At 41.8% G+C, this 25726-nt stretch overlaps 1 protein-coding gene across 4 annotated transcripts in view; it reads right to left on the reverse strand.

Annotated features, from left to right (window-relative positions):
* Positions 1-3660: 3660 nt before the first annotated feature.
* LOC108938339 (integrin alpha-E-like) overlaps positions 3661-25726 on the reverse strand; it is a 36014-nt gene continuing 13948 nt past the window's right edge. For 3 of the 4 annotated variants that reach the window (XM_018758850.2, XM_018758848.2, XM_018758852.2), the window contains 25 exons: positions 18422-18543; positions 17668-17819; positions 17426-17579; positions 17061-17211; positions 16847-16917; positions 16365-16491; positions 16001-16137; positions 15239-15376; positions 13600-13821; positions 13256-13368; positions 12653-12789; positions 12377-12528; positions 10939-11058; positions 10654-10724; positions 9769-9904; positions 9393-9488; positions 9225-9304; positions 8855-8935; positions 8343-8415; positions 6425-6520; positions 6291-6320; positions 5791-5874; positions 5283-5366; positions 4886-5002; positions 3661-4784 (listed from right to left, as the gene is read on the reverse strand). In XM_018758850.2, the coding sequence (XP_018614366.1) occupies positions 4704-4784; positions 4886-5002; positions 5283-5366; positions 5791-5874; positions 6291-6320; positions 6425-6520; positions 8343-8415; positions 8855-8935; positions 9225-9304; positions 9393-9488; positions 9769-9904; positions 10654-10724; positions 10939-11058; positions 12377-12528; positions 12653-12789; positions 13256-13368; positions 13600-13821; positions 15239-15376; positions 16001-16137; positions 16365-16491; positions 16847-16917; positions 17061-17211; positions 17426-17579; positions 17668-17819; positions 18422-18543 (2825 nt within the window). In that variant the 3' untranslated portion in view covers positions 3661-4703. The remainder of the gene's footprint in view (positions 4785-4885; positions 5003-5282; positions 5367-5790; positions 5875-6290; positions 6321-6424; positions 6521-8342; positions 8416-8854; positions 8936-9224; positions 9305-9392; positions 9489-9768; positions 9905-10653; positions 10725-10938; positions 11059-12376; positions 12529-12652; positions 12790-13255; positions 13369-13599; positions 13822-15238; positions 15377-16000; positions 16138-16364; positions 16492-16846; positions 16918-17060; positions 17212-17425; positions 17580-17667; positions 17820-18421; positions 18544-25726) is intronic. The other variant, XM_018758849.2, reaches the window with a different exon arrangement.

Below are 25726 nucleotides of genomic sequence, written 5' to 3' on the forward strand. Positions count from 1 at the left end.
CTATGCCTATAGTATATATATATATATATACATATATATATACACACATCAGAGTTCAAAAGTTTTGAATCAGAAATTCAAAGAAATGTTCTTGTTTTTGATAGCAATTGATACTTTTATTCACCAAGGTAGTAGTAAACTGATCAGAAATGATAATCAATGCATTGGCAATGTTGTAACATTATATTTCATGTATCTGTTCTAGGGGGGTGCAGCAGCGCAGTGGGTTGAACCAGTTCCTGTTCTCCGGTGGGTCTGGGGTCCGAGTCCTGCTTGGGGTGCTTTGCGACAGACTGGCGTCCCATCCTGGGTGTGTCCCCTCCCCCTCCTGCCTTACGCCCTGTGCTGCTGGGTCAGGCTCTGGTTCCTCGTGACCCTGTATGGGACAAGCGGTTCAGAAAGTGTGTGTGTGTGTGTGTGTGTATCTGTTCTATGTATAAAACTTCACATTTATTAAAGAATCCTTCATTGTGCTGACAAGCCCATAAAAGACACAGTACTCCAGCTTCCTGTTTTTTTTTTTCTGTAGGTAGGTTTTGCATAACTTATAAGTATACTTTGGATCATTGTTCTTCTGCATGATTAAATTTGCACCAATCAAGTGCTGACCACAGGACACATGTTATTGTAAAATAGCGGTAACCTTTCTGGTTCATTATTCCTTGCATTCTGTGTAAATCTCCCACCTTACCAGCACCAAAGCACCCCCATACCATTTCACTTCCTCCACCATCCTTTTATTTGCTGTACATCTCACATATGTTCTCTTATTTGACCCAAACACTTCAAACTTAGACTTCTCTGTCCATAATACTCATTTCCATTCATTCATTCATTCATTGTCCAGATCTGAAGTCTATGTTCTTTTACCCTTTCTAACCTTTTTTTTTTTTTTTCTCCATTTGCCAGATAAGGCTTTGTCTCTCTCACACACACACACACACACACACACACACACACACACACACACACACACACACACACACACACACACACACACACACGTCCCAGAGGGGGGGAACCGGAGCCTACCCAGTAACACAGGGCGTAAGGGGACACACCCAGGACGGGACACCAGTCCGCCACAAGGCACCCCAAGCAGGATTCAAACCCCAGACCTACTGGAGAGCAGGACTGTGGTCCAACCCACTGCGCCACCACACCCCCCTTTTATCTTTGATACTCTGTCTTTAAGGTCAGCATTCAGGAGTTGTCTTTTCACTGTTGCAGATGACACTGGTATCCAGTGTGTTCTAGTTGAGGAAACAGCCAGCTAAGGATCTGTTTCTCAAACTACAAACTTTGATATAATCCTCTTGTGCATTTGTGCTTTTTCTTCTGTCCTAGTTAGATCCACTTCATCCTCTTTGCTTCAAACAATAGTAGACACCAGTTTTTTGGCAATCTGACATGTTAATCAATTGTAGCAATTTACAATTCATGTAGTTGACACTTTTCTCCAAAGCAACTTACAATGTTAAGGTAAGCATTATGACATGCTTACAATCATTTACCCATTTATACAGCTGGGTTTTTTTTTTTTTTTTCCAGTAAAAACTGGAGCAATTTAGGGTAAGTACCTTGCTTTAGGGTACTAGAGCCAGAGGTGGGGATCAACCCTGCAGCCTTTGGGTCCAAAGGCAGTACCTCTAACCACTACACTACCAGCTGTCCCTGTTTGCCACCTTAGTATTGATATCTATATTTTTAAAACAATTTAATGGTACTTTAGTGCACCATTCTGAGTTTTAATGGGTAATGAAAAATGCACAGAGACTATTCATTATGAGCATTTATTAGAACACTGGCACACAGCTAGAACTATCAGTGAGTATCCATGGAAATAATGCTTTTGGGCCAAGAACCACTTTTTCCTCAAGGACCTACACCTCAAGCCTGCCTTATACACTCTCCAGTAGGCACAAACCTCTTCATAATCCATTAAAGCCCCCATGGTGGTTGAACAACAATTTTACATTTCCCACACTTCCTGTCATTCACAACTATTTTCAGTAAACATCTGTTCTTGCTCAAATGGTACTGTCTTCAGTAAGATAAGTAGTACATTAAGTTTCAATTCTTTTGAAAACATGAACATTTCTGGCTGTTTCCAAACTTTTGAATGCCATTATATATAGTGGTAGAAAAGGCAAAAGTGGTAGACGAATGGCAAAGAAAAGCTAGAATTCCTGAAAGTGAGGCTAAGAAAGCTAGTGAAATAGAAAGACTGAAAATAACAGATAAAAATACACAATGAATGTTTGTAGTGGTTAAAGGAAGTATTTAATAGAAACTCTGGTACTTTATGTGGTCAGCTGTCAGATCAAGAGCTATTAAAATATCACTGTCAATGGCCTACAGCCGAAGGTGGCTGAGGAAATACTTAAATACCATGAGGGCTGGGACCAAGCTAAGGAAGATGGATTAAGCATACTAGATGTGGCAGGCACTGCTGCGAATCCATACAGGACAGGACAGTGTAAGGCACAAGCAAAAAAGTCTCACTTGCATGCAGCACAGCTGCAGGTTTATCAGCAGGAGGCAGGCTGTGGTAGAGGAACAGGGAAGGGGTGAGGTTGAGGATTAGGTAGAGCAAATGAACCCCCTGGTACCTATTTTTATTGTGGACAAATGGGTCACTGGGCATAAGATTGCCCATTGAACAGAGCTTCTGTTTTTGCAGCAATTGTAGTGCTCCTTATGTTTCATTGATGGCGCGTAAAGGCTGCAGACCTCACGACCTTAGTCCCATGGTCAAACTTCCATCTCTGCCCCACCAACACAAAAACATAAAACATGGCTGATGAAGGAAAGGGTGAGTCAATAAAGAAGAGAAAGAAGCATAGGCCACTCTTTTTACATGCCAAAGTTCTAGTTAAGGACAGTCTGGAAAAGGGACAAAACTACAAGCACCTCACATATTCCATTCCACAGGACATTTGGTGCATGATAAAGTATCTTTTAAGCACTGGTCAGAAATTTTAACATTTGAGGTGTGTGACATTTTTGGAGTGATTTCTTCTGAGCAGAAACAGGTCATCTGAGCAAACATCAACAACCAATGAGCTGGAAAAAATATGGAAAAGTCACATGGACTATGGGCAAGAAGCCATTTAAACTATGTTTAAATGTAGAATTTCCCAAATTCAGTAAAGTGACGAGCAGAGCAGTGGTCCTGTCTAGGTCTTGAACACGGTTAAATAGTGTGAAAGCTCCTGTTAGTTAAAAAGTATCACGACCCCAGAATCAAGCCAAGCAATCGCACCTTCAGCTTGCTAACCCAGTTCGGTATAAAGGGAGCTCCGTAACTGCACAGAGGTGCGGATTTTGCAGTATCAGTGTTCACTCCTTGCCTTAGTCCCTGCTTCGTGTTCTGGTCTCCTGGCTTTTGACCCTCACGTGTTCGCCTGACTCCTGAGTCTTGCTTCGCCTGTTTCCAACATCTGCGCCTAGAACAACCTTCGCCTGTCCTTGACCACTGCTTTCGTCTGTACCAGCGAACCCATCCTAAAATAAAGCCAACCTGCACTTGGGTCCATTACCTGACCTCCAGTCTCCAGCTCATCTGTGTGACAAAAAGAGAGGCACTTGACAATTTTAAAATATTCAAAATAAGGAACATTTAACTTTATTCCAAGTTGTTAAAGACGCTGTCTTTATTATTCTTTTTTGATTAAAAAAACTTGAATATATAACTAATGCACACGAGAATTCCATGTATGTATAATGAAGAATATCTAGCCCTTCTTCATGAGTCCCTGAGACACAGCTCTCATGCGCTGACTGTCAAAGCTTTTTGGCAAAAGCACAGATGAACTAGGTTAAAAACAACCTTCCTTTTATTTAAGGTTCTACTGCAGTTCAAACACAGTAAGTCTAGCTGGGGTTATATGTTTATATATGATGACCACAGAGATTGTGTATATCAGTGAACTGAAGCCAGTAGTTGCTGGCCTTTGTCCTGATGAATAACAAGATATGCAGGCTTTGTTTAAGCTGCCACCAAGGAATCAACCGCTCTTAATTAAAATGGCATTTGTTTCACTAGTGATGTAAATATAAAGAGATTTAAAGAGCTTTGTATATGCTGTAAGAGAAAAAAACTGTATCTATATGGTACTGAAGGTAGATGCAAACACAGATTGGTCAAAATATGGCAAAAAAGCCAGCAAAACATGCAACAGTTTCTTTAACCGCTATGAAAAGGTAATAACATAACACAATTCAATGGCTATATAACCAAATGAAATAAAATTGTACATCTTATGCACATGATTGTCTTCTTATCTAGCAAGTGAATAGCACGTAAATCCACCTCCGTGATTTTACATGCATGGTGCATAATCATGTCACAGGAAAACAGCAAAATAATGAACAGTATGAACATGAACATCATGAACATCAGTAAACAGCCACAATACAGACAACCTATACAGGCAGGTGACATAATAAATAAATGAATAAATGTAAATGATGTTATACATAACTTTCATGCAGGCAAAAACATCAGTTTAAGAAACTCTACTGTTCAAGGACTGTGTCTGTGGTGAAATAACCTTACTGGGAATGTCAGGAAAGCTATAAGCAGTGGACAAGCGGGAAAAAGCATAGGGTCCATAAAAATTTGCACTGGAAGTGTAAAAATTTGTAAAATCAAGCTGATTCCTGCTCATATATTCATCAAAGTGAAGCATCCACTTTCTTTAATTGCCAGTTGAAGAAAGGCGCTGAACATCAGATTGCGACTTCCGATTCTCTTGATACCGTCTCCGGAAGAAGCCACACTGTAAAGTAATAAATAGATAAATGTTCAAAAATGGGATCCTGTAATCACTACAAATTGACTTCTGACAGTGTATGGGCAAGTGTGGCAAAAAACAGGCACCTTTATTAAGATGATGATGATTATGGCCAGAAGAATAAAGCCTCCTGCGGAACCTCCTATGATGGCAGAGATAGATTTCACCACTTTCAGCTTCCTAATAGGGACTTCCTGGCACAACTGGTTAGAAGAAGAGATGGAGGGCAGATAACACAGATCAGAATCACTGTAACCTACAAAATTATGTAAGTGCTACAAATAGTAATTTACATTTATTCATTTAGCAGATGCTTTTCTTCAAATCAACGTACATCTTAAGACTCAGATGCAGACCCATGATTCTAAAGCACAGTTAATTTGTTACATTCCACCATATGAACCAATGAACATTACATAAGTAGCTGCATAACACGTATAGCTGCACACATGTATAAGGTACATACAGTTATTAACAACTTACCGCTTCGTAAGCTCTCTGGTCGACTAATTCATACAGTTGTGTATCGTAGTTCAGAGATGCCTCAGCTTTAATTTCAGGCTTGTCCTGTTAATTAGATATTTCCGTCAAACAACAAAATAAACTTCACTGAAAAGGATCATAAAATGATTTGAAATCAGTAAGAAAAGAGACTTGGAGATCAACTAAATATGAGTAGCACAATTTTTTTTGCTGATTTCTGATTTACTAAAAAAGAATAAGAACAAAACTATTTAAAGACAGTTATAAGCAAAATAGCTATGAGCAACAAATATAGCTGTTTTGCCTGTAAGTGTCTTTAATTTTGTTATTTTTTTCAGTGAAGAGAGAGAATGATAGTGTTAGCTTATTGTACTGTAACTTCTTAAAAACACATAACTTTGCATTTTTTCCAGATTAAAGAAAACATTTAACAGGGTTTAAAATGGTTTCTTTGCAAAGTGCAAATTTATATATCTCAACAGAATCAGTCAAACACTGGAGGCCTTACTCGAGTGCTGGTGACAAAGACCTCGGCATCTACTTTAATGGTCTCCTGGAGCTCTCTCACTTGACACAAGATTTCGTAGATTTCCTAAGACATGAGAAACACTGATACTTTTTTCTCCTTAGACTGTGTGCTCAGGGATGAGATAAATTCATTTCAGTTAAATTCACCTTTATTGCAATTATACAAGTGTAGCAAAATTCAGTCAACAAGGCACTGCAAGTATAGTTTGCACTTTGATATTACCCTGTGTGTGGTAATAAAATGAGACAAAAATATGGGGATATTAAAAGAGTGTTTTTGCATAGTTATTTGTTTCAGTCATACAGAAAACAAAGCATTAGATTTTCCAGAATAATTATGGAATATTTAAAATTATTTTTCCCTATGATGCTTCCAAACATTAACTGGGGAAACTGCCAATTCTACTGAGGTTTCAAGACACATTATCTTAACAGTATATAAAAAACAATGTTTAATAATGCAAAGAACATGGCACTTACAGTGTTTCTCACACTGTGGCTACAGTTTCCCTGAAAGACATCCAGGGGAAAGGCGTTAAAAGGAAAAAGTGACATCAAACAGTTGAGGCAGGCAATTTCAATGTAAAATTTGTTTGTGAATTAAATTACAATACCTTTTTCGCTGTATATTTAATTGTGACATCCAAGTCTCTTGTTGAGAGTGTTACATTGACTTTGATGGTGCCATTGTATTTGTTCTCACCCATTATCTGAAAAAGAACATCAAAGCTATGACATGACTAGATAGTGGATTGAAATAAATCTTTACTTTTCCATATTGGAAAACACAGTGTGTGGTAACACTGTAAAGACCTGCAAAGAGACATATGATGAACCTGAAATTAAAGCCAATTCAAATCAAACAACTTATGTCACACAATCGTGTAGAATTTATGGAGTGATTTACTGGACCTGTTTTAGTTTACATAACAAACATTTGGAACAATAATAAGTTCTGCCAGTACAATATATAAACTATACCCATGGAAAGTTAGCATGGGAATAAAAGTGGAAAGCAACTACAGTAAAAGTAACCATGTACTCAATTTAAAATTAGCTTTTTAACTGAAATTTGAATCCCTATTTTTCGAACACGAAGGCTGTCTGACTCCAGAGGGAAAACATTTTATGTATAAGCTAACTATACAGGCTTACTGTAGCCATACATATTAGTAGTCAGCTGCACCAGGTCTCTGGAAAATGACAGAATCATGATAGATGCCATTAGCTTGTTTAATTTTCTCCTTTCATCATGTTTTTATTTAGGAAAGAAATAAGAAGATAAAACCAACCAAATAGAATCAATGAATTGTTTATGAGGGGCAAGGAACAGCTTATTCATTTTTCATTTAGTCATTTAATTCTTTCCATCTCCAGCTGTAGTGCCCTTGAGCAAGGTACTTACCCTAAATTGTTCCAGTAAAATTGTTCCAGCTGTATAAATGGGTAAATCATTGGAAGTAGCTCAGTGTTGTAAGTTGCTCTGAAGAAAATTGTTAGCTAAATGACTAAATGTAAATATAAATGTAAATAAAATTTTCAGTCATTAACAAACATTTGTTTAATGTAATTTGAAGTCACAGCCACTAGTGTATCGGTATGAAGAGAGTAACAGACAGTTGGGGCTAAACATTCAGAAAGTTTGCATAGCTCCTTTGCATAATAGAAAATAAAAAAAAAAAAAATTGGATTAGCTAACAGCTAAGATGAGTACATTAAGAACATATGTCAGCGAGTAATGATTAAAAGCAGTGCTGAACAATTGCTCAATTGCAAAACTGCATTTCAGGTATTATTTGGCATAAATCAACGGAGTATACAGACCTTATTGGTCCTGACATACGAAATGCATTTCTAAGAAAGCTTAAAAACCTATTGTAGCTGTTCTCTCTTTCTCAAATCATAAAGTGCACTGTCACCTACACATGTTAAAACTACTACTCTGATTATGTAGTTTTATGCTGACAATCAGACATATTTGTCAGGTTGCACACAGGGATTCTGCTGATGGACCCAAACGCGGATGCGTGTTCGTTTAGTGAGGAAGGCAATAGAATAGTCAGGTACAGGCAGGGGTCGATCGATTGTTGTACGTTGTTCCAAGGAGCAGACAAAACCAGAGCCGAGGTCACAGAGCAGGGAATCGAGGAACCGGGAAACCAAACCGAGGGAACACAGGACGGGTAAGGAGTGCGGAACAAGACGGGAAACAGGGAAAAAGGCTTTCTTGAGATTGTTGTGAGTTGCATCTTCTCTAGAAGTTTTGCAGTGTGGAGCATCCGGGCAGCCTCTTTATACCCTACCTCCCTAATTAGGCACAGGTGCGATCTCTGGGCACGCGGTTGGGGGCATGACAATATTTATAGATTAAAAAAATAAAAAGCCTAGTGGACATTATGATTTTTGCCTGCTTTACCCATTTCATAATTAATCCACCTACTAAAAAACAAGTATTCACATTTCTTACAAAAATGAATCATGCAGACATGTATAAAAGAGTTTTGTGAAATTTAACAGAGAAAGGAAGCATACCTCAAAAGTAAATTGAAGTGCTTCTTTGGCTTCTTTGTCTTCAGGAAATGATAATACAGGAGGATCAACTTTTCTGTAACACAAAATTGTGAAGTCGCTGGTAAAACTGGTGGCACAAGTGTGCTGTGGCTTCACAGCACCTTGATGGAGCAAGAGGAAGTGGTTCAGTTTGTCTGGAGTTCAGTCCAAAGACATTTGTTTCAAATGAACTTGTGACTCTAATTGCTCTGTGTGTGTGTGTGTGTGTGTGTGTGTGTGTGTGTGTGTGTGTGTGTGTGTGTGTGTGTGTGTGTGTGTGTGTGTGTGTGTGAGAGAGAGTAGTGTATTGTAGTGTACTGGCATTGTAAGTCACTCTGGGTGAAAAGGTGTCAGATAAATAATAGATAGTATTGCTTTTTGAGAAAAGCATATGCTAAATGAAATGTAAAACTGTTGCTTTAAAATGTTCACCTCAACAAGATTAGTCACATTTTTTAAACTCTGTAAAAGCTACATGCCTCAGAACAACTTACCCAGTAAGATGGAGTTTCAAGGCTTTCTTTATTCCAAAGTTGAAGGTTTCGTTATGCAGCACTTGAGTATTATTATTCTCACTGGAACAGACAATCCAATATTTAAAGCTATTTGGTTCAAAAGGCAAAATTTCAAAGCACTTTCACAATAGTAAAGACTTTTAGTTAGTTAAAAACTAATTTGCAAAACACACAAACAACAGGCACATTTCATGTCATCTAGGCATTCATTAGTTTGTCATTTTCAAAACAGCAAAATACTAACAAATAAGCTCAACACTCATGTGGGTCACCATGTGTCTCTCATGACAGATTTTAAGGTCTAGCTGAGAGAAAAAAAAATCAAGAAGGACAAACAAAGAATTCTCACCAGGTTATAAGAGAGCTGATCTGGGCATCTTGTGTCTCTGTCTCTTCTTTTTCAAGCTGCCAGAAAATGGTGAAATTTGCCTGCAAACACAAAAACAACACAAAGTGGATGAGATTTTAAATAATTGGTACTGTACAAGTAGTGTACAGCAACAGGTAGGAGGTTTACCTCAACACCATTTTTCAGCACAGGGTGGGAGATGTTGCATTTAATCTGAGGGGTGATGCCCTCTACTTTATTTATGCAGGCTACACTGCCAGTGTGCTGTAAATCAGGAAAAAAAAAAATACAGGTGAAGGTAAAAAAAAATTCAAGAAAAATATTAAGATGAATATGTTAATATTTCTTTTAATACAGTATACAAACATTACAGCCAAGTAATACAATCACACCACCAGTAATACAACACAACTTATAATTCAACACAACTTATAATTCTGGAGCTGTACTTGTCTTGTTCCTGTCTGAAAGCTGCATTTGCATGCATCTGTACAAATGTACAATTCCAATTTGTGTTCAGTGTGATAAAAAAAAGAACATTTACCTTTGACACCTTGTTAAATTGGAGGATGCTGGGATATGTCAACAGCAGGCTGGTGTGATAGGAATTCTCACCCTTGTTCGCCAAAGCAATATTTAAATTGAAGCTGTCAGAGGCTCCAAGCACAATCATGTTCTTACTGGTGCATCAAAAAGAGAAAAAACATAAAAATTATTAAAAAAAAACCACTAGAATTAACCACAAAGGAGTTTCTACACCTATTCTTTAAGTACATGTGACATGATAATTATGGTAGAGATTGCGGTTCTGGCCTAGTGTTTGCTTGTTGCAGCTATTTTGTAGCAGCAGGTGGCAGAAAAGTTAAGGAAACTGACTAGTAACCTAAAGGTTTCCTCTTCAAGTCCCAGTGTTCACTATTGTCACAGCATTCTTGAGCGCATGTCACTTTAGAAAAATACGTTAGCTAATTAATACTGGCAATGAAAATGGTGATGTGACAACAAACAACTAAAGGAAACTGAGAAGGCCATTCTCTCCCACACCCTCTTCAAGTTTGGTTTCATCTACATTATCACAATTTTTCACAGTAAAGGTAGACTTCTAAGGCAATTAATAATGTGGAAGAAAGCAGAGAAAGTGCAATTTCATCTATACATACAACTGTATCAACTGATGCATTTCATATTTATTTGCAATAGTCCCTCCTTAATATAAAATACCAACTTTTGTGTTACGTTTGTGCCCTTAACCACTACTTTGCCTTCTGTATTGTTTTGTTTTTCCTTAAGAGTTTCAATCCTGTTCTTGACATTTACACTGGATCCTTCTCAAGCTCTATACACCCCAAAGTGTAGAAAGTAAATAACTAAGATAAAACAAGTGTTAGTCGATGATAAACATGATGTCCATCAACAGCTTGCCACCCACCTTAGCATTAAATTTGGTACTATATGTGGTACACACACTTTTCTGTCTGCACAGTCTACTTCCAATGGTAACTGCAAAAGCCAAACAAATATGCAGGCTCATCATCACCAGATAGCAAATATCATATCATCAACACACACAAGAAATCATCAACACCAGGCAATACATCATAGGTATCAGGCAACAAATGGCACATTGAACAGTGTGAAGGGTGTTTATGAGATATGTTACACAATAGATGGATTCTGTACAGACTGAGGCAATAGGATGATGTGTTCTGTTAACCTGTGCAGTGTACACAGTTGGGTTGTGACCATCGAGGACACGAACTGGGAGGTCCAAGGAATTGTGGGGGAGGCTGAAACTCAGCCTGACTTTTATTGGTGAGAAGCAGTCATCACAGTCCTGTAAAACACCAGTGAGGGAATGCAGCTTTTCTCACTGAGACTGATCAAACACTCCGACACACTTTTTCCAAATGTAATTTTTAGACAATTACAACATATTAAACTATTAGAAAAAATGTATAAAGCAAAAGTAGTTTGTATTTTTTTCACAGTCCCGCTGAAAAACTGTCTTCTTTAAGTTTGATTAATAAAAAGGTAGTCTTCTTCCTAAGGGGGGTGCGGTGGCACAGTGGGTTTGACCGGGTCCTGCTCTCCCGTGGGTCTTGGGTTTGAGTCCTGCTTGGGGTGCCTTGTGACAGACTGGCGTCCTGTCCTGGGTGTGTCCCCTCCCCCTCCAGCCTTACGCCCTGTGTTGCCGGGTCCCTGAGACCCCGCATGGGGCATGGGACAAGCAGTTTCAAACAGTGTGTGTGTGTGCGTGTGCGTGTGTAGTTTTTCCTGATCTAGGTGCTGAGCACATGGACTTTAATCCCACATGAATGTCTCTCTGTTATAAAATAGACTAAAAAAAAATTCTATTAAGTTTATAATCATTTTGAACAAAATTTAATGTAATGAATATAATAAAAAAAATATATAATGAAAAATATAAGAAAATAATGGGACTTCAAACACCCTAGCGCAACATGGGTGGCATGGTGAAACAGTGAGTAGTACTGCTGTCTCAGAGTGTGGGTGGTGTGAAAGAATGTGAGTTCGATCTCCCTCAGTCTGTGTGGAGTTTGCGTACTCTCACTGTGTTTGCGTGGGTTTCCTGTGGGTCTCCGGTTTCCTCCCACAGTCCAAAGACATGCTGTTCAGGTGGGCTGGTGACTAAAATCTCCCATAGTGTGTTAGTGACAAACAAGTGTGTTTCACTGGTGTATGGATGAGTGACTCATTGTAAGTAGTGTATCTAGCAGTGTAAGTCACCTTGGGTGAATAAGGTGTGTGGGCTGATAACACTACGTGTCCACTGGAAGCGGCTTTGGAGAAAATTGTCTGCTAAATGTAGTAATGTACTAACACATTGTCCCTTAAAAACATTTTTTGTTTCATATATAAAGTGAAAATTCTGGGGTAAGAATTTTAAATGGTAGCCAGACTTGAGTGAGAAATGAAGGATTCTTTAGCTGACTGAATTCATCTGGCAGTTTTTTTTTAAACATGTCAAAACATGAACATACTATAAAAATAGATTATGGATTCTGTCTGTCTTGTAAGTGTCTCCATTTATTCATACTGTTACACATTTTTTGCATAATTTATTCATAAAGGTAAACACTTATCCCCTCCATTTTAATAGTAAAGCACCTTGATGTTGGAACAATAGTTACCATAAATGTGGTGTCTATAGCTGAAGGGCAGTGAGCTTCGGATGTCAAGTTCCAGGTCTGCTGCATTGAATCACTGTCACCAAAAGAAAGACGTTTTTTCTCCTGTCCTACATCCAGGTCTATTTGATATAATATAGGGAGATGGCCTTCTGCTTATGATTTTACAAAATAAGACAAAAAAGAGAAAGCAAAAATGTAAGGTATTATAAAGAAGTCAAAGTATTAACATGGTCTACTATAAATTCCCTTCACAAATGTAAATATTGAAATACTTACGTTTAATGTCCCCTCTCTTTACACTGAAACAGAGTTTCAGCAAAAATTTCTTTTTTGATTTTCCATACTGCACAGCAAGGGATACAATAGCAGGTGTAAAATCTATTGCTGGCGTGAGTTCTATAACAGGAATTACACTGGAAGAAATAAAATTTTGGCATAATCCATCAAAACGCAATAGATTGGGTAACCTTTTTCTGCAAAAGCAATCATGATATGTGGGGTTGCATATATCATCTGTCACTGTACAATAAATAGATTATTAAAGACGAAGATGACATTTTTGAAAACAAATTGGAGAGAAGCAAAAAATCCTTTTTAAAATACTATCAAGCAGAAAGAGCACTAACTGCAGAAGAACCAAACAGCTAATCCTTTGTAATCCTCTGTACTTTAAAACTGAATATGTCTACATCTTTTCCAATCATTTAATTATGTCACATTTCTTATGGAAAATAGTGCCGCTTTGGATTCTTCCAATACAAGCAGTACATTTTTGGTCCAAACTAGCAGTGTGTGAACTACCTGTGGACAACCACAGGACTCTCTAAGGTCCATCTGTTAGAAAACATATGTGTCTGTGTTTTGGATATTTCTGCTTACTTTAGAACAGTAACAGCTCCCTCACTTCCGACAGCAATATACTGATCTGACATCCTGCTGACTGCCTGGCCAAAGAACATCAGCTTCTGCCGGAAATCTGCAGCTGAAATCCTCTGAAGGGGGAAAATACAGGGCAAGATATTCGTCTGACATCACTATTATTATATATAAGTAACAGTTTACCTGTGCTCACAGTTGGGTATTTTGCAGAGACAATTCAAAGTAAGTAACATTTCTTATGGAGGTTTAACTAGCCATAATCAGGTTACTACAAGTACTTATTTAGGTATCCCAGTCATGACCTAGGCTGTAGGATGTACTGTCATTACTCTTCAAATACTGACCTGAGAGAAATGTCTACGGATGCCTCCATCAAAGCTATTGAAGATGTAAATGCTTCCAAAGTTGCCCATTGAACTGTCTTGCCCCTCAAGAGGGGCTCCAACAACCACGTCGTTGTACCCATTCCCGTCAATGTCTCCAATACTGGCAATGGTGGACCCAAACCTGGCAAACAGGTGACCATCTATCCCTTGCAACTCCCAGGCCTTCTTGTGGAACACTCCCTGTCACGAAAAGTAAAACCAACTCTGCAAATGTGTATACAAGGCACAAGAAGTCATGAATACAGTGGCAGCTAATAGTTATTCAGTCAATGAAGTTCATCGTATGGCATCATAAATACAGATATAGCTAAGGGGCACTGTTAAACATTTTAAACAGAGTAATAGCTGAAGTTCAACGGCTCCCAACATCTGGCATGACAGCCAAGATGCTTGCTGAGCAAGTGCCAACATGACAGTGAGGATACTGACTTGGGGTCAGTATAAACAGCCAAGACACTTTCCACACACAAGTATGACATACAGGATATTTGCCGAGAGCTAGTATGACAAGCAGAAATTTAGACTACTGACTAATAACCAGAGTACTTGCTGAAGGCCAGTATGATGAACAGGACACTCACTGACGGTCATTGTGGTATACAAAACACTTGCTGAGTTCCAGTACGATAGTTAAGACAATTGCTGAGCAGTGATCTGACAGCAGGGCACACTGTGACTGTCAGTACTATATGACATCCAGGATAGGTGAAAAGTGACAGCCAGGACACCCTGCTAATGTTGGTATGAAAGCTAGCACCAATAGGAAACCAGGAAAATAGTCAATACCCCGCTGCAATTTATTTGTAAAAACCCTTCTGTATTTTAAGTGTCAAATAATGCGTTATTAAAAAAACTACACTGCTATGAAATGGACAAAATCCTTCTGTCAAAAAAAGGGTCGACATCATTTTATCTTAAAATTCTACTGTCCATCAGTTTTCTCATATGCTTTCCAACTGTAATTCTGGAAAAAAGTATATAATTATACATGTTAATTATACATGATAATTTGCACTCTGTTTAGAGTTTTTTACTGAGAACCTTTGTACATGTCTAGTTACATATGGTGTATGAAACTTACATAAGCATTTTACATTACACAGTAAAGAAAGCTATCAACTAAGAAGTTTTGATGTGCTGCCTATATATAAACGCTAGTTTGGAAAAACATACTATACCATATTTACCATATTATCATATTAAATACGGTAACCTACTGTATACTGTGTCTAGTTAGTCTTGGACAGTTGCTATCAACTAGAAAATGACGGGACTAACTAAGAAATATTGCTCATAGTAGTATCCATTTAAAATTAAAATTATTTAATTAATGGTGAGTTTTTTGTATAAGGTTCAGGAAACTGAAATTTAGGTAGTATAGTCAGTCAAATGGCTAAATTATTTTTAAAAATCAAAAAAGAAAACTCAAATATCCTCTATATTTTATTTTTCATTTGTTGTTGCTGTAGTCAAACATAACACAATAAGAATTTCAGACTTAATTGTACTGGTTGTTTATAAGAAACAGGTAAACAGTAGTGCTACACTGTTAAAAGTCAGATGGTATCTGCATAACAACTCAGTTTAAATGACTTACATTGTCCAGTTTGTAAACATAGACCTTCCCTTCCTCACCCTTATGATGGAAGAAGGGTGCCCCAACCAACAGGTAGTCGGTCTTTAGATTTCTGTCAGTGTCCAAAGTGCACAGCTCTGCTCCGAAGTATGAGCCAACCTGTACCAAGTAGGACACACCAGAAAACAATAATCATCTCAGCAAACAATAATCCACATACCAGTCCTGGTTCACACTCATAACTGGCAAAAAAGAATACTCAGCTGTTGAGCCGTCCATCAAACCCAATTCAAATAATGTTTAATAATAATTTTAAAATGACAATTCACTTAATGCCCTTGTCTTAGTAAAGGACATTATCTGAGACTAACTTTGCTTGGTAGAAATCTCACACACACACATTTTCAGAACCGCTTGTCCCATACGGGGTTGCGGGGAACCGGAGCCTACCCGGCAACACAGGGCGTAAGGCCGGAGGGGGGGGACACACACCCAGGACGGGACGCCAGTCCGTCGCAAGGCACCCCAAGCGGGACTTGAACCCCAGACCCACTGGAGAGCAGGACTCTGGTCCAACCCACTGCGCTACCGCACCCCCCCACCAAAAACACACCAAAAACACACCAAAAATTAATTGTTTTTCTGTCTTGTAACAAATCAATAATGTATAAATGAATTAAGACATAGCTACTGAAATCATGACTTCTTAGAATGCTCTCTGGTGTTACTAGCTGTAATTTTTCATCTGTATATGAGAGGGAGAAGGCTTCTGTTGTGCCTAACCTGCTCCCCTGGCAATGTCTGGATCAACTTGTGGGAAGAGCGGACAAACACAAATACGCCACCAGTCAGGTTGTACCGAGGAGCCCCTGAAATATAGAGGCTGTCACTGGACCCTAGTGCAGATGTCACGCTGTAGCCTGTGAGGAAAAAAAGTGCCCCATGGTTATACATTATGCATTGACAACACTGGTAACTGCCTATATGCTGAGGGAGTTTATCGCTTTGTATGAACAGAGATTAGGAGAAGCAGGTTCTAGACTGCAGATGTAAGGTGCTCTACTTTAAATAGACTACTTCATTAGAGTGTATGAAATATACTGACAGGCAAATAGGTTACGTTGCTTTTTGCATTTTTTTTTTTTACCTAAATAGGAAAATCCCTTTTCAGTAGATGTTGTATTAAGAAAATTCATGGTGCTATTTGCTTGGTTACTGAGAATAATTCCCCCACTCCAGTCATATGCCCCTACTGCACCAAAGACAAGGGTCTCCTGCAAAGACAAGAAATAAACATCAGGTTTCCACTCTCATGGAGCAGCATAGTATGGACTCACAATAGTAGAACACTGACTATCACATCTGGACAGCACCGGATCCCTGACTACATTTACAGACCCCTCTGCTGCATCTATCATTAAAACATCCGGCTGCATGAAAGGATGAACCTGGAAATAGCTTGAGTCAGCCAATAAATGGACTAATTACATAACATTAAGGTCTCAACTGAAATAGAGGTATACAAATATAGGTAACACGAGAAACCCCTGCTAGTATTTTATTGATCAGCTTCGTTGTCATGTCTTGAGCCCAATGGCTTTGGCATATATAGTTCAAACCTGTGCTCACATCATGTGTGAAGTGTGTGCTGAACCCAGCCTCTGCAAGGGTAAAGAGAAACCCTGCCCCTTGCTGGGTACCTGCAGAAACAGAATGCATTTCACTGTAATTTCCTTCAGACATAGCCCACAAACCTTGAATTCTTCTAACATTTTTGGATTTAGTGAAATCAGTTCAGTCAAGTTAAAAATCGACAGTGACAGGTATTCTTTCTGAGTCTTACCTTCCATTCCAATCAGGCTCATTTCTAGCCGTGATAAATAATCCTCCAAAGCAGTATAGTTTCCAACCGTAAACAGGTGATCCTCATGTGGTTTTGAAGCTATCTCCTGGAGCTCTGTCATTCCCTTAGAGTCACCCAAAACTGGTCCCACCTGAATTTCACATTATTTTCTGCATTATTTAAATTAATTTTACATGAAAGAAATACATTTTTTTTTAAAAATGTATATTAAAATCTTTTTGCACTGAATTCTTCTGTGTCAGTTACAGTAGGACTATACTGTATACAGCACATCATAGCAATATTACCCATAGCAACATTAAATATCAGTTCAGTCATACAAAAGCATCCAAAGAGAAACATACCCCAATAGCAAACCGAAGGATATTGTGCATTTTGGGCGAATTCAAAACTGTTGTTAGATTCATTGGATCCAAAAATATCCGCCCATCAGTCAACACAATGATTATTTTTTTTGAATCCTCTCTTGAACCGTTCTCAGCAACAAAGACATGTTCACTGTACAGAAAGAGTGTTTAGGGCAAGTTGAAAAACCTTTTGTCAAAATGAAGTGAAGGGTGATGTGACACTGAAATGTGATACTTACAGCACATGGTTGATGGCTGATGCAGTAATTGTGTGTTGTTTAATCTGCTGGATGTCTTTCACTTTTTCAAGAGCTTTTTTCACATCATTATTTTCCAGTAGGGACAGTTCTGTTCTTATAATGCTTCCATATTGTACAACAGAAAAGTTACACTAATAAAAAGAGCATTATGTTAGATCACCAAAGAGATTTCCATCCACCATTTGCATTTCTACTTTATACAGCTGCAGTTAGCATTCTAACTTCTCTCTCACAGGATTGACAGAATTCTGGAAATTCAATTTCCAAGCAAGGACAATTTAATAAAATTAAATTGATCACTGATTGAAATTACAGTAGCTTAGTGAAACTTTTATATATTGCAGTTCATAATTTTAACATAATGTGACTCAGAGATTTTTGCTGACATTTGGTGCAGCATATCTCTCCTTCTCCCATTCATAGGTTCCTGAGAGATTAACAATCTATGCCCTGTAGCTTCAGGCTCTGTTTTGAGACAACTTCTGCAGTGGGAAAATAACCATTGTTCTTTCCCTGGGTCCCTGTGTCCCTGTGTGACCACAGTGGTAGAATGGCTCAGTCAATATAAAGTCCTTCACTTATGCTGGTTGGGCTCAGTCTGTGAATAGACAGAGCAATTACACCAATCGAGCACTTAAACCAAATTGAGAGGCTCTACAGCCTGCTTCACGGTATGACTATGAGAACCTCTACATGAAGCATCATGTTTTGTTAGAAAGACGGACGTACGTACACTGAAACAGCTTTCCCAAACCTTCTTCATCACTTTAGAAATGAAATCTTTTGCCTTCTCAAAGTCCTCGGGCTCAATGCTTCCAGAACCATCCAGAACAAATGCAATTTCTGTTCCAGCATCTAAAACGTACAATGAAATGGTCAAATAATGAGTCTGCATACTAAGTTTGTTTCAGTGGCATCACTAGGGTTGGTGTCACCCAGTACACTAACTCATGGTGTCACCCCCCCGATGGACCTCCTCCCATACCAGACCATACAGAATCGTTAGTAATGTTTTTTGCACTAATGTTAAACATAAATCATATTCCCCCTATACCACTGAATGTAATGGCAATAGTAGTGATATAAACAACTAACAAAATAAAGTAGACACCTTTAAATTGCAATGTGTAAAATTTTATATTATATCAATAACGTAAAAATAAACATGTTAGATATTTTATATTATATAAATATCTAACATGTTTATTTTAACATTATTGATATAGGTTCACAAATACTAATTACGACAATATTGTACTTAAAACACCAGAAAATTGAACAAAATCAGCAATTATAAAAAACAGCAGCAACAACGAAAACAAGCGTGGGTGCTTGTAGCGTGTGCAGTCGAAACCACATGATTCGATGCATCATTGTAACTGGGTAATAATGAGAGCTCTGAGCGGAGTGCACTATAAGGTTCAAAAAATAAATTAACAGAGTTTTAGCCTTGTGGATGTATTCATTCACGTAAGATAGGCTTACGAAAAATGTTTTTGTTGTTATAAGTAACTACACAGATATTTTTATAAACAATAATAAATTTCTGCTCAAACACTGCAAAAAAATTTTATAGAGAGTCATTTTGGTGTCACCTGGCACGGTCCCCACCCCACCAGTGATGCCACTGATTTGTTTAATTAATAAAAAAACATGCAGTCTTCTTTGCAGTTATAGTTTACCTCATGCAGCCTTAAGTTTTCAACCTCCATTACCCCTTCTTTGCTAGTTATAATTTTGGTAATTATGGTCCCTAATTGGGTGCAGTGGCGCAGTGGGTTGGTCCGGGTCCTGCTCTTTGGTGGGTCTGGGGTTTGAGTCCTGCGACTGGTGTCCTGTCCTGGGTGTGTCCCCTCCCCCTCCGGCCTTACACCCTGTGTTGCCGGGTAGGCTCTGGCTCTCTGTGACCCCGTATGGGACAAGCGGTTCGGAAAGTGTGTGTGTCTCCTAATTGGCATTTCTGTCCCCCACTTGGACTATCCAAACAACATGAACTTGTTTGATAACTGAACTCACTTGCATTGCTTTCACTGATTTCTTTTAGGTTTACTGGGCTGCTTTGTTTTTTTAATTAATGGTTGAATTAATACATAAAGAATGAGTACTAAATGTATGTACATTTTGCCTGTGTACAGTAGGCAATAGCAACTAAAGAGCTGAATGAGTGCTTTTTGTCAACACACAGAATTCAAGGGAAACGGCCTTATTAGGAGAATGTTCATAAAGATGCCACAGATTCTGAATGGGGTTGATATCAGAACTTTGAGTATGCCATTGCAAGACATTCACTTTTTGTTTTTTAGCCACTCCAGTGTTGCCTTGGCCTTGTGCTTGGGATCATTGTCTTGCTGGAAGATGACACTTCTCTCATACCTCAGTTTCTGAGACGACTGGCACAGGTTCTCTTCCAGTATTTGCCTGTATTTAATTCCACCCATTCTTACATTAATCTTAACAAGATTCCCATACTATACTGTAGGGATGGTGTTTTTTGATGCATGGGCTGTATTAGGTTAAGCTCCAGATGTATCCTTTTCATGGATATTCTTGAGTAATGGCTTATTTCTTGGCACCCTACCAAATACCCTTCCTGGACTGGGGCCTTGGCGTTAGCGGAAGGGCTTGCGTGATCTAGGGATCTCCAGAGCTATGTCGTCAAGAGCACTATGCTCCTGGTAGGGTCTTCCAAGGCGAACAGGTCTGGAGTGAAGATCCAGACTAACACGATCCAAAAAACCCCTATGAAAAACGGAAACTGAAAAACGTTTACCCTGCCCGGAATAGGGTCACCGGGACCTACCCTAGGCAAGCGTCTGGTGGCCGGGCAGCCCACGTAACACGGCCGGGCTCAGCCTGAAAAGGCATTATGGGGGGCCATGTGGGCCCACCACCTGTAAGGTTCATCATGGGGGTCGGGTGCAATCTGTACCAGGCAGCGGGAGGGGGCGGGGTGGTGCCATGGCCCCTCACGACATAAATTGGCTCTTGGTATGTGGAATATTACTTCACTGGGGGTGAAGCAGCCGGAACTGGTGTGTGAGGTTGAGAAATACCAACTAGATATTGTTGGGCTCACCTCCACTCACAGTATTGGCTCTGGAACCAAACTCCTCGATAGGGGGTGGTCTCTCTCCTACTCAGGAGTTGCACAGGGTGAGAGGCGCAGGGCGGGTGTGGGGATACTCACAAGCCCGCGGCTGGCTGCCATACAGTTGGAGTTTGTCCCGGTGGACGAGAGGGTCACCTCAATGCGACTTAGGGTTGCAGAGAGGAAAACTTTGACTGTTGTGTGTGCTTATGCACTAAATAGCAGTTCAGAGTATTCGGCCTTCTTGGAGAGGGTGGATGGGGTTCTGGACAGAACTTCACCTACAGACTCCATAGTCCTGCTGGGGGACTTCAACGCTCACGTTGGCAATGACTGGGAAATCTGGTGGGGGGTGATTTGGAAGTATGGCCTGCCTGATCTAAACCCGAATGGTGAAATGTTATTGGACTTCTGTGGTAGCCATGGTTTGTCCATAACAAACACCATGTTCTAACACAAACATGCTCATAAGTGTACTTGGTACCAGAGCTCCTTGGGCCAAAGGTCAATGATCGACTTTGTAGTCATTTCATCTGACTTGAGGCCACGTGTTTTGAAAACTCGGGTGAAGAGAGGTGCTGAGCTGTCAACCGATCAGCATCTGGTGGTGAGTTGGATCAGATGGCGGGGAAAACTGATGACCAGACCCGGTAGGCCCAGATGTTTAATGAGAGTGTGCTGGGAACGACTGTCGGAGGACCTTGTCCGGAATGATTTTAACTCGCATCTCCGGGAGAGCTTCTCCCATGTCCCGGGGGAGGTAAGGGACATGGAGTCTGAATGGACCCTGTTCAAAACCTCCATTGTGGAAGCAGCCAGGCACAGCTGTGGCCAAAAGCTTGTTGGTGCCAGCCAGGGCGGCAACCCGAGAACCCGCTGGTGGACACCGGTGGTGAGGGAAGCTGTTAAGCTGAAGAAGGAGGCCTTTAGGGACTGGTTGGCTCTGGGGACTCCTGACTCAGCAGACAGGTACCAGCAGGCGAAAGAGGCAGCAGCGGCTGCGGTTGCAGAAGCAAAATCCAGGGTATGGGAGGAGTTTGAAGAGACTGTGGAAAACGAATATTGGTCGGCTTCAAAGAGGTTCTGGAGAACCATCCGGCAACTCAGAAGGGGTTGGAGGAGTTTCACTCAGGCTGTGCTCAGCAGGAGTGGAAAAACTCTGACCTCTGATGAGGACATTGTTGGGAGGTGAAAAGAGCACTTTGAAGAACTCTTAAACCCGAGCGATATGCCTCCCTTACAGGAGTCAGGGCCTGAGGCTTTTGGGCTGTCAGAGTCCATTTCCCTGGTGGAAATCACTGAGGTAGTTGGTAAGCTCCACAGTGGCAAAGCACCGGGGTTGTATGAGATCTGCCCAGAACTGCTTAAGGCCCTGGATGTTGCAGGGCTGTCATGGCTTACACGCTTCTGCAATGTTGCATGGACCTACAGGACAGTGCCTTTGGATTGGTAAACTGGGGTGGTGGTCCCTATCTTTAAGAAAGGGGACCGGAGAGTGTGTGCTAACTATCGGGGCATCACACTTCTCAGCCTCCCTGGGAAAGTCTATGCTGTGGTGCTGGAGAGGAGGCTCCGTCCGGTGGTTGAACAATGCGGTTTCTGCCCTGGCCGTGGAACAGTGGACGAGCTTTTTACCCTCTCACAGATATTTGAAGAGGCATGGGAGTTTGCTAATCTAGTCTATATGTGTTTTGTGGACTTGGAGAAGGCCTATGACCGTGTACCCTGGGAATTCCGTGGATGATGCTTAGAGGGTATGGGGTACCGGGGCCACTACTGCGGGCCATTCAGCCTCTGTACATACGGAGCGAAAGCTGTCCGCATACTTGGCATTAAGTCAGGCCCATTCAATGTGGGCATTGGACTCCACCAAGGTTGTGCCTTGTCTCCACTCCTGTTTGTGGTTTTCATGGACAGGATATCAAGGCGCAGCTGAGGTCAGGAGGGCATTCTGTGTGAGAGTTGGAAGGTGATGTCTTTGCTTTTTTGCGGATTATGTTGTCCTTTGGCACGATCACATGGATGCTTCCAACACGCATTGGAATGGTTTGCAGCTGAGAGTGAAGCGGTTGATATGAAGATCAGCTTAAGTATCTGAGGGTCTTGTTCATGAGTGAGGGGAGAAGGGAGCATGAGCTCTGCTGCAGACTGGAAACAGCGGCAGCAGTAATGTGGTTGCTGTACTGGGCTGTAGTGGTGGAGGGGGAGCTGAGCCATACGGCAAAGCTCTCTATTTACTGGTCAGTCTACATCCCTACCCTCACTTATTGTCATGAACTCTGGGTAATGACCGAAAGAATATGATCACGGATACAAGCCGATTAAATGAGTTTTCTCCGCAGGGTGTTGGGACTCATTCACCGTGACAGGGTGAGGAGTTCGGACATCCGGAAGGAACTCAGAGTAGAGCCGCTACTCCTTCACATTGAGAGGAGCCAGTTGATGTGGTTCGGGCATCTGATAAGGATGCCCCCTGGGCGCCTCCCTTTGGAGGTATACCGGGCACGGACAACTGGGACGAGGCCCCGAGGTCGGCCCAGGACCCGCTGGAGGGATTATATCTCACAGTTGGCCTGGGAACGGCTGGGGATCCCCCAGGCTGAGCTGGAGGAAGTTGCGGGGGACAGGGGCGGCTGGGCCTCTCTGCTCTCCCTGCTGCCACCGCGACCCTACTAGGACAAGCAGGATGGAAGATGGATGAATGGATGGACCTTACCAAATAGGCCAGTTGAGGAGAGATCTTAATATTATGGACTTATGCACATGTAGACCACTTGCAGTAATTGAATTCTGTAGTTCCTTCAAAGTGATGCCTGGTTTCTTTGTCACTTCACTTGTCACTTCACTTTGTACATCTTGTCTGCGCAAGATGTACGCTGTTAAACTGTGAGATGTAAACTGATAGTCTGTTTTGATACTGTAACGACCCGCGCTACTGGTTCAATGTAAATAGTTGCATTATGGGAAATAATGTTAAACGTGTGTGTAACCACTGGGGGCACTTACGGAGAAAGTAATGGGGTGGCTGTGTCTGTCAGGATATTGAGAAAGAGAGCTTGGTGGTGCTAAGTAGGCTGAGAAGGCTGGTTTTAAGCATAAGTCCTAGAGAAAACGGGGTCCTTGGACTGAGAGCATTGTTTCCCTTGTACTGGTGTTTGACTAAATTGTTCATAATGAATGCTGTCTTTGCATCCTTCTTTGCCCCCTCCACCCCCGGAGCCTTGCCACCGAGGAGTTTTTTGACTACCTCAGCAACTTCAGCCAGGGTAATGGACGAGTCCCCTGCTGAGTCCCCGGCCTCAGCTTCCTCTATGGAAGGCGTGTTGGAGGGATTGAGAAGATCCTCAAAGTACTCCTTCCACCGCCCGAGGACATACTCAGTTGAGATCAGCAGCACACCACTTCCACTGTAAACAGTGTTGGCGGAATACTGCTTCCCCCTTCTGAGTCGCCGGACGGTTTGCCAGAATTTCTTTGAGGCCGACCGAAAGTCTTCCTCCATGGCCTCACCGAGCTCCGTCTGGCCCGCCGGTACCCGTCAGCTGCTTCAGGAGTCCTATGAGCCAGCCAGGCCCAATAGAACTCCTTCTTCAGCTTGACGGCATCCCTTACCGCCGGTGTCCACCACCGTGTTCGGGGATTGCCGCCGCGACAGGCACCAGAGACTTTATGGCTGTAGCTCCGAACCGCCGCCCCGACAATGGAGGTGTGGAACATAGTCCATTCGGACTCAATGTCCCCAGTCTCCCTCGGGACCTGCTTGAAGCTCTGTCGGAGGTGGGAGTTGAAGACCTCTCTGACAGGGGCTTCCGCCAAACGTTCCCAACAGACCCTCACTATGCGTTTGGGCCTGCCAGGTCTGTCCAGCTTTTTCCCCCGCCATCGAATCCAACTCACCACCAGGTGGTGATCAGTTGACAGCTCAGCCCCTCTCTTCACCCGAATGTCCAAGACATATGGCCGAAGATCAGAGGAAACGACTACAAAGTCGATCATCGACCTCCGACCTAGGGTGTCCTGGTGCCAAGTGCACTGATGGACACCCTTATGCATGAACATGGTGTTCGTTATGGACAAACCGTGACTAGCACAGAAATCCAATAACAACTCACCGCTCGGGTTCAGATGAGGGAGGCCGTTCCTCCCAATCACGCCCCTCCAGGTGTCACTGTCGCTGCCCACGTGGGCGTTAAAGTCCCCCAGTAGAACGACAGAGTCCCCAGTGGGAGCACTTTCCAGCATGCCCCCCAAGGACTCTAAAAGGCCAGGTACTCTACACTGCCGCTAGGTGCATAAGCATAAACGACAGTGAGAGACCGTTCCCTGACCCGAAGGCATAGGGAGACGACCCTCTCATTCACCGGGGTAGACTCCAACACATGGCGGCTGAACTGGGGGGCTATTAATAAGCCCACACTCGCCCTCCGCCTCTCACCCTGGGCAACGCCAGAATAGTGGAGAGTCCACCCTTGGTCGAGAAGAGTGGTTCCAGAACCCAAGCTGTGAGTGGAAGTGAGCCCGACTATATCTAGACGGTATCTCTCAACCTCCTGCACCAGCTCAGGCTCCTTCCCCGCCAGTGAGGTGACATTCCAAGTCCCAAAAGCCAGAGTTGGCGTCCGAGGTTTGGGTCGACCGGGCACTCGGCCCCGACCACCGCCCAAATCACAACGCACCGGCCCCTTATGTCCTCTCCGGCAGGTGGTGAGCCCACCGAAGAGCGGCTCCACGTCTTGGCTTCGGGCTAAGCCCGGCCAGGCCCCGTGGGCATAGACCTGGCTACCAGGCGCTCGCATGCGAGCCCCTCCCCCAGGCCTGGCTCCAGGGTGGGGCCCCGGTGACCCCATACCGGGCGGGGTGAACGAGATCCTTGATTTAATAGTCATAAGGGGATTTTTGAACCGCGCTTTGTCTCGTCTGTCACCCAGGACCTGTTTGCCTTGGGAGACC

The sequence above is a fragment of the Scleropages formosus genome, chromosome 10 (assembly GCF_900964775.1).
Source record: "Scleropages formosus chromosome 10, fSclFor1.1, whole genome shotgun sequence".
Classification (NCBI taxonomy): domain Eukaryota; kingdom Metazoa; phylum Chordata; class Actinopteri; order Osteoglossiformes; family Osteoglossidae; genus Scleropages; species Scleropages formosus.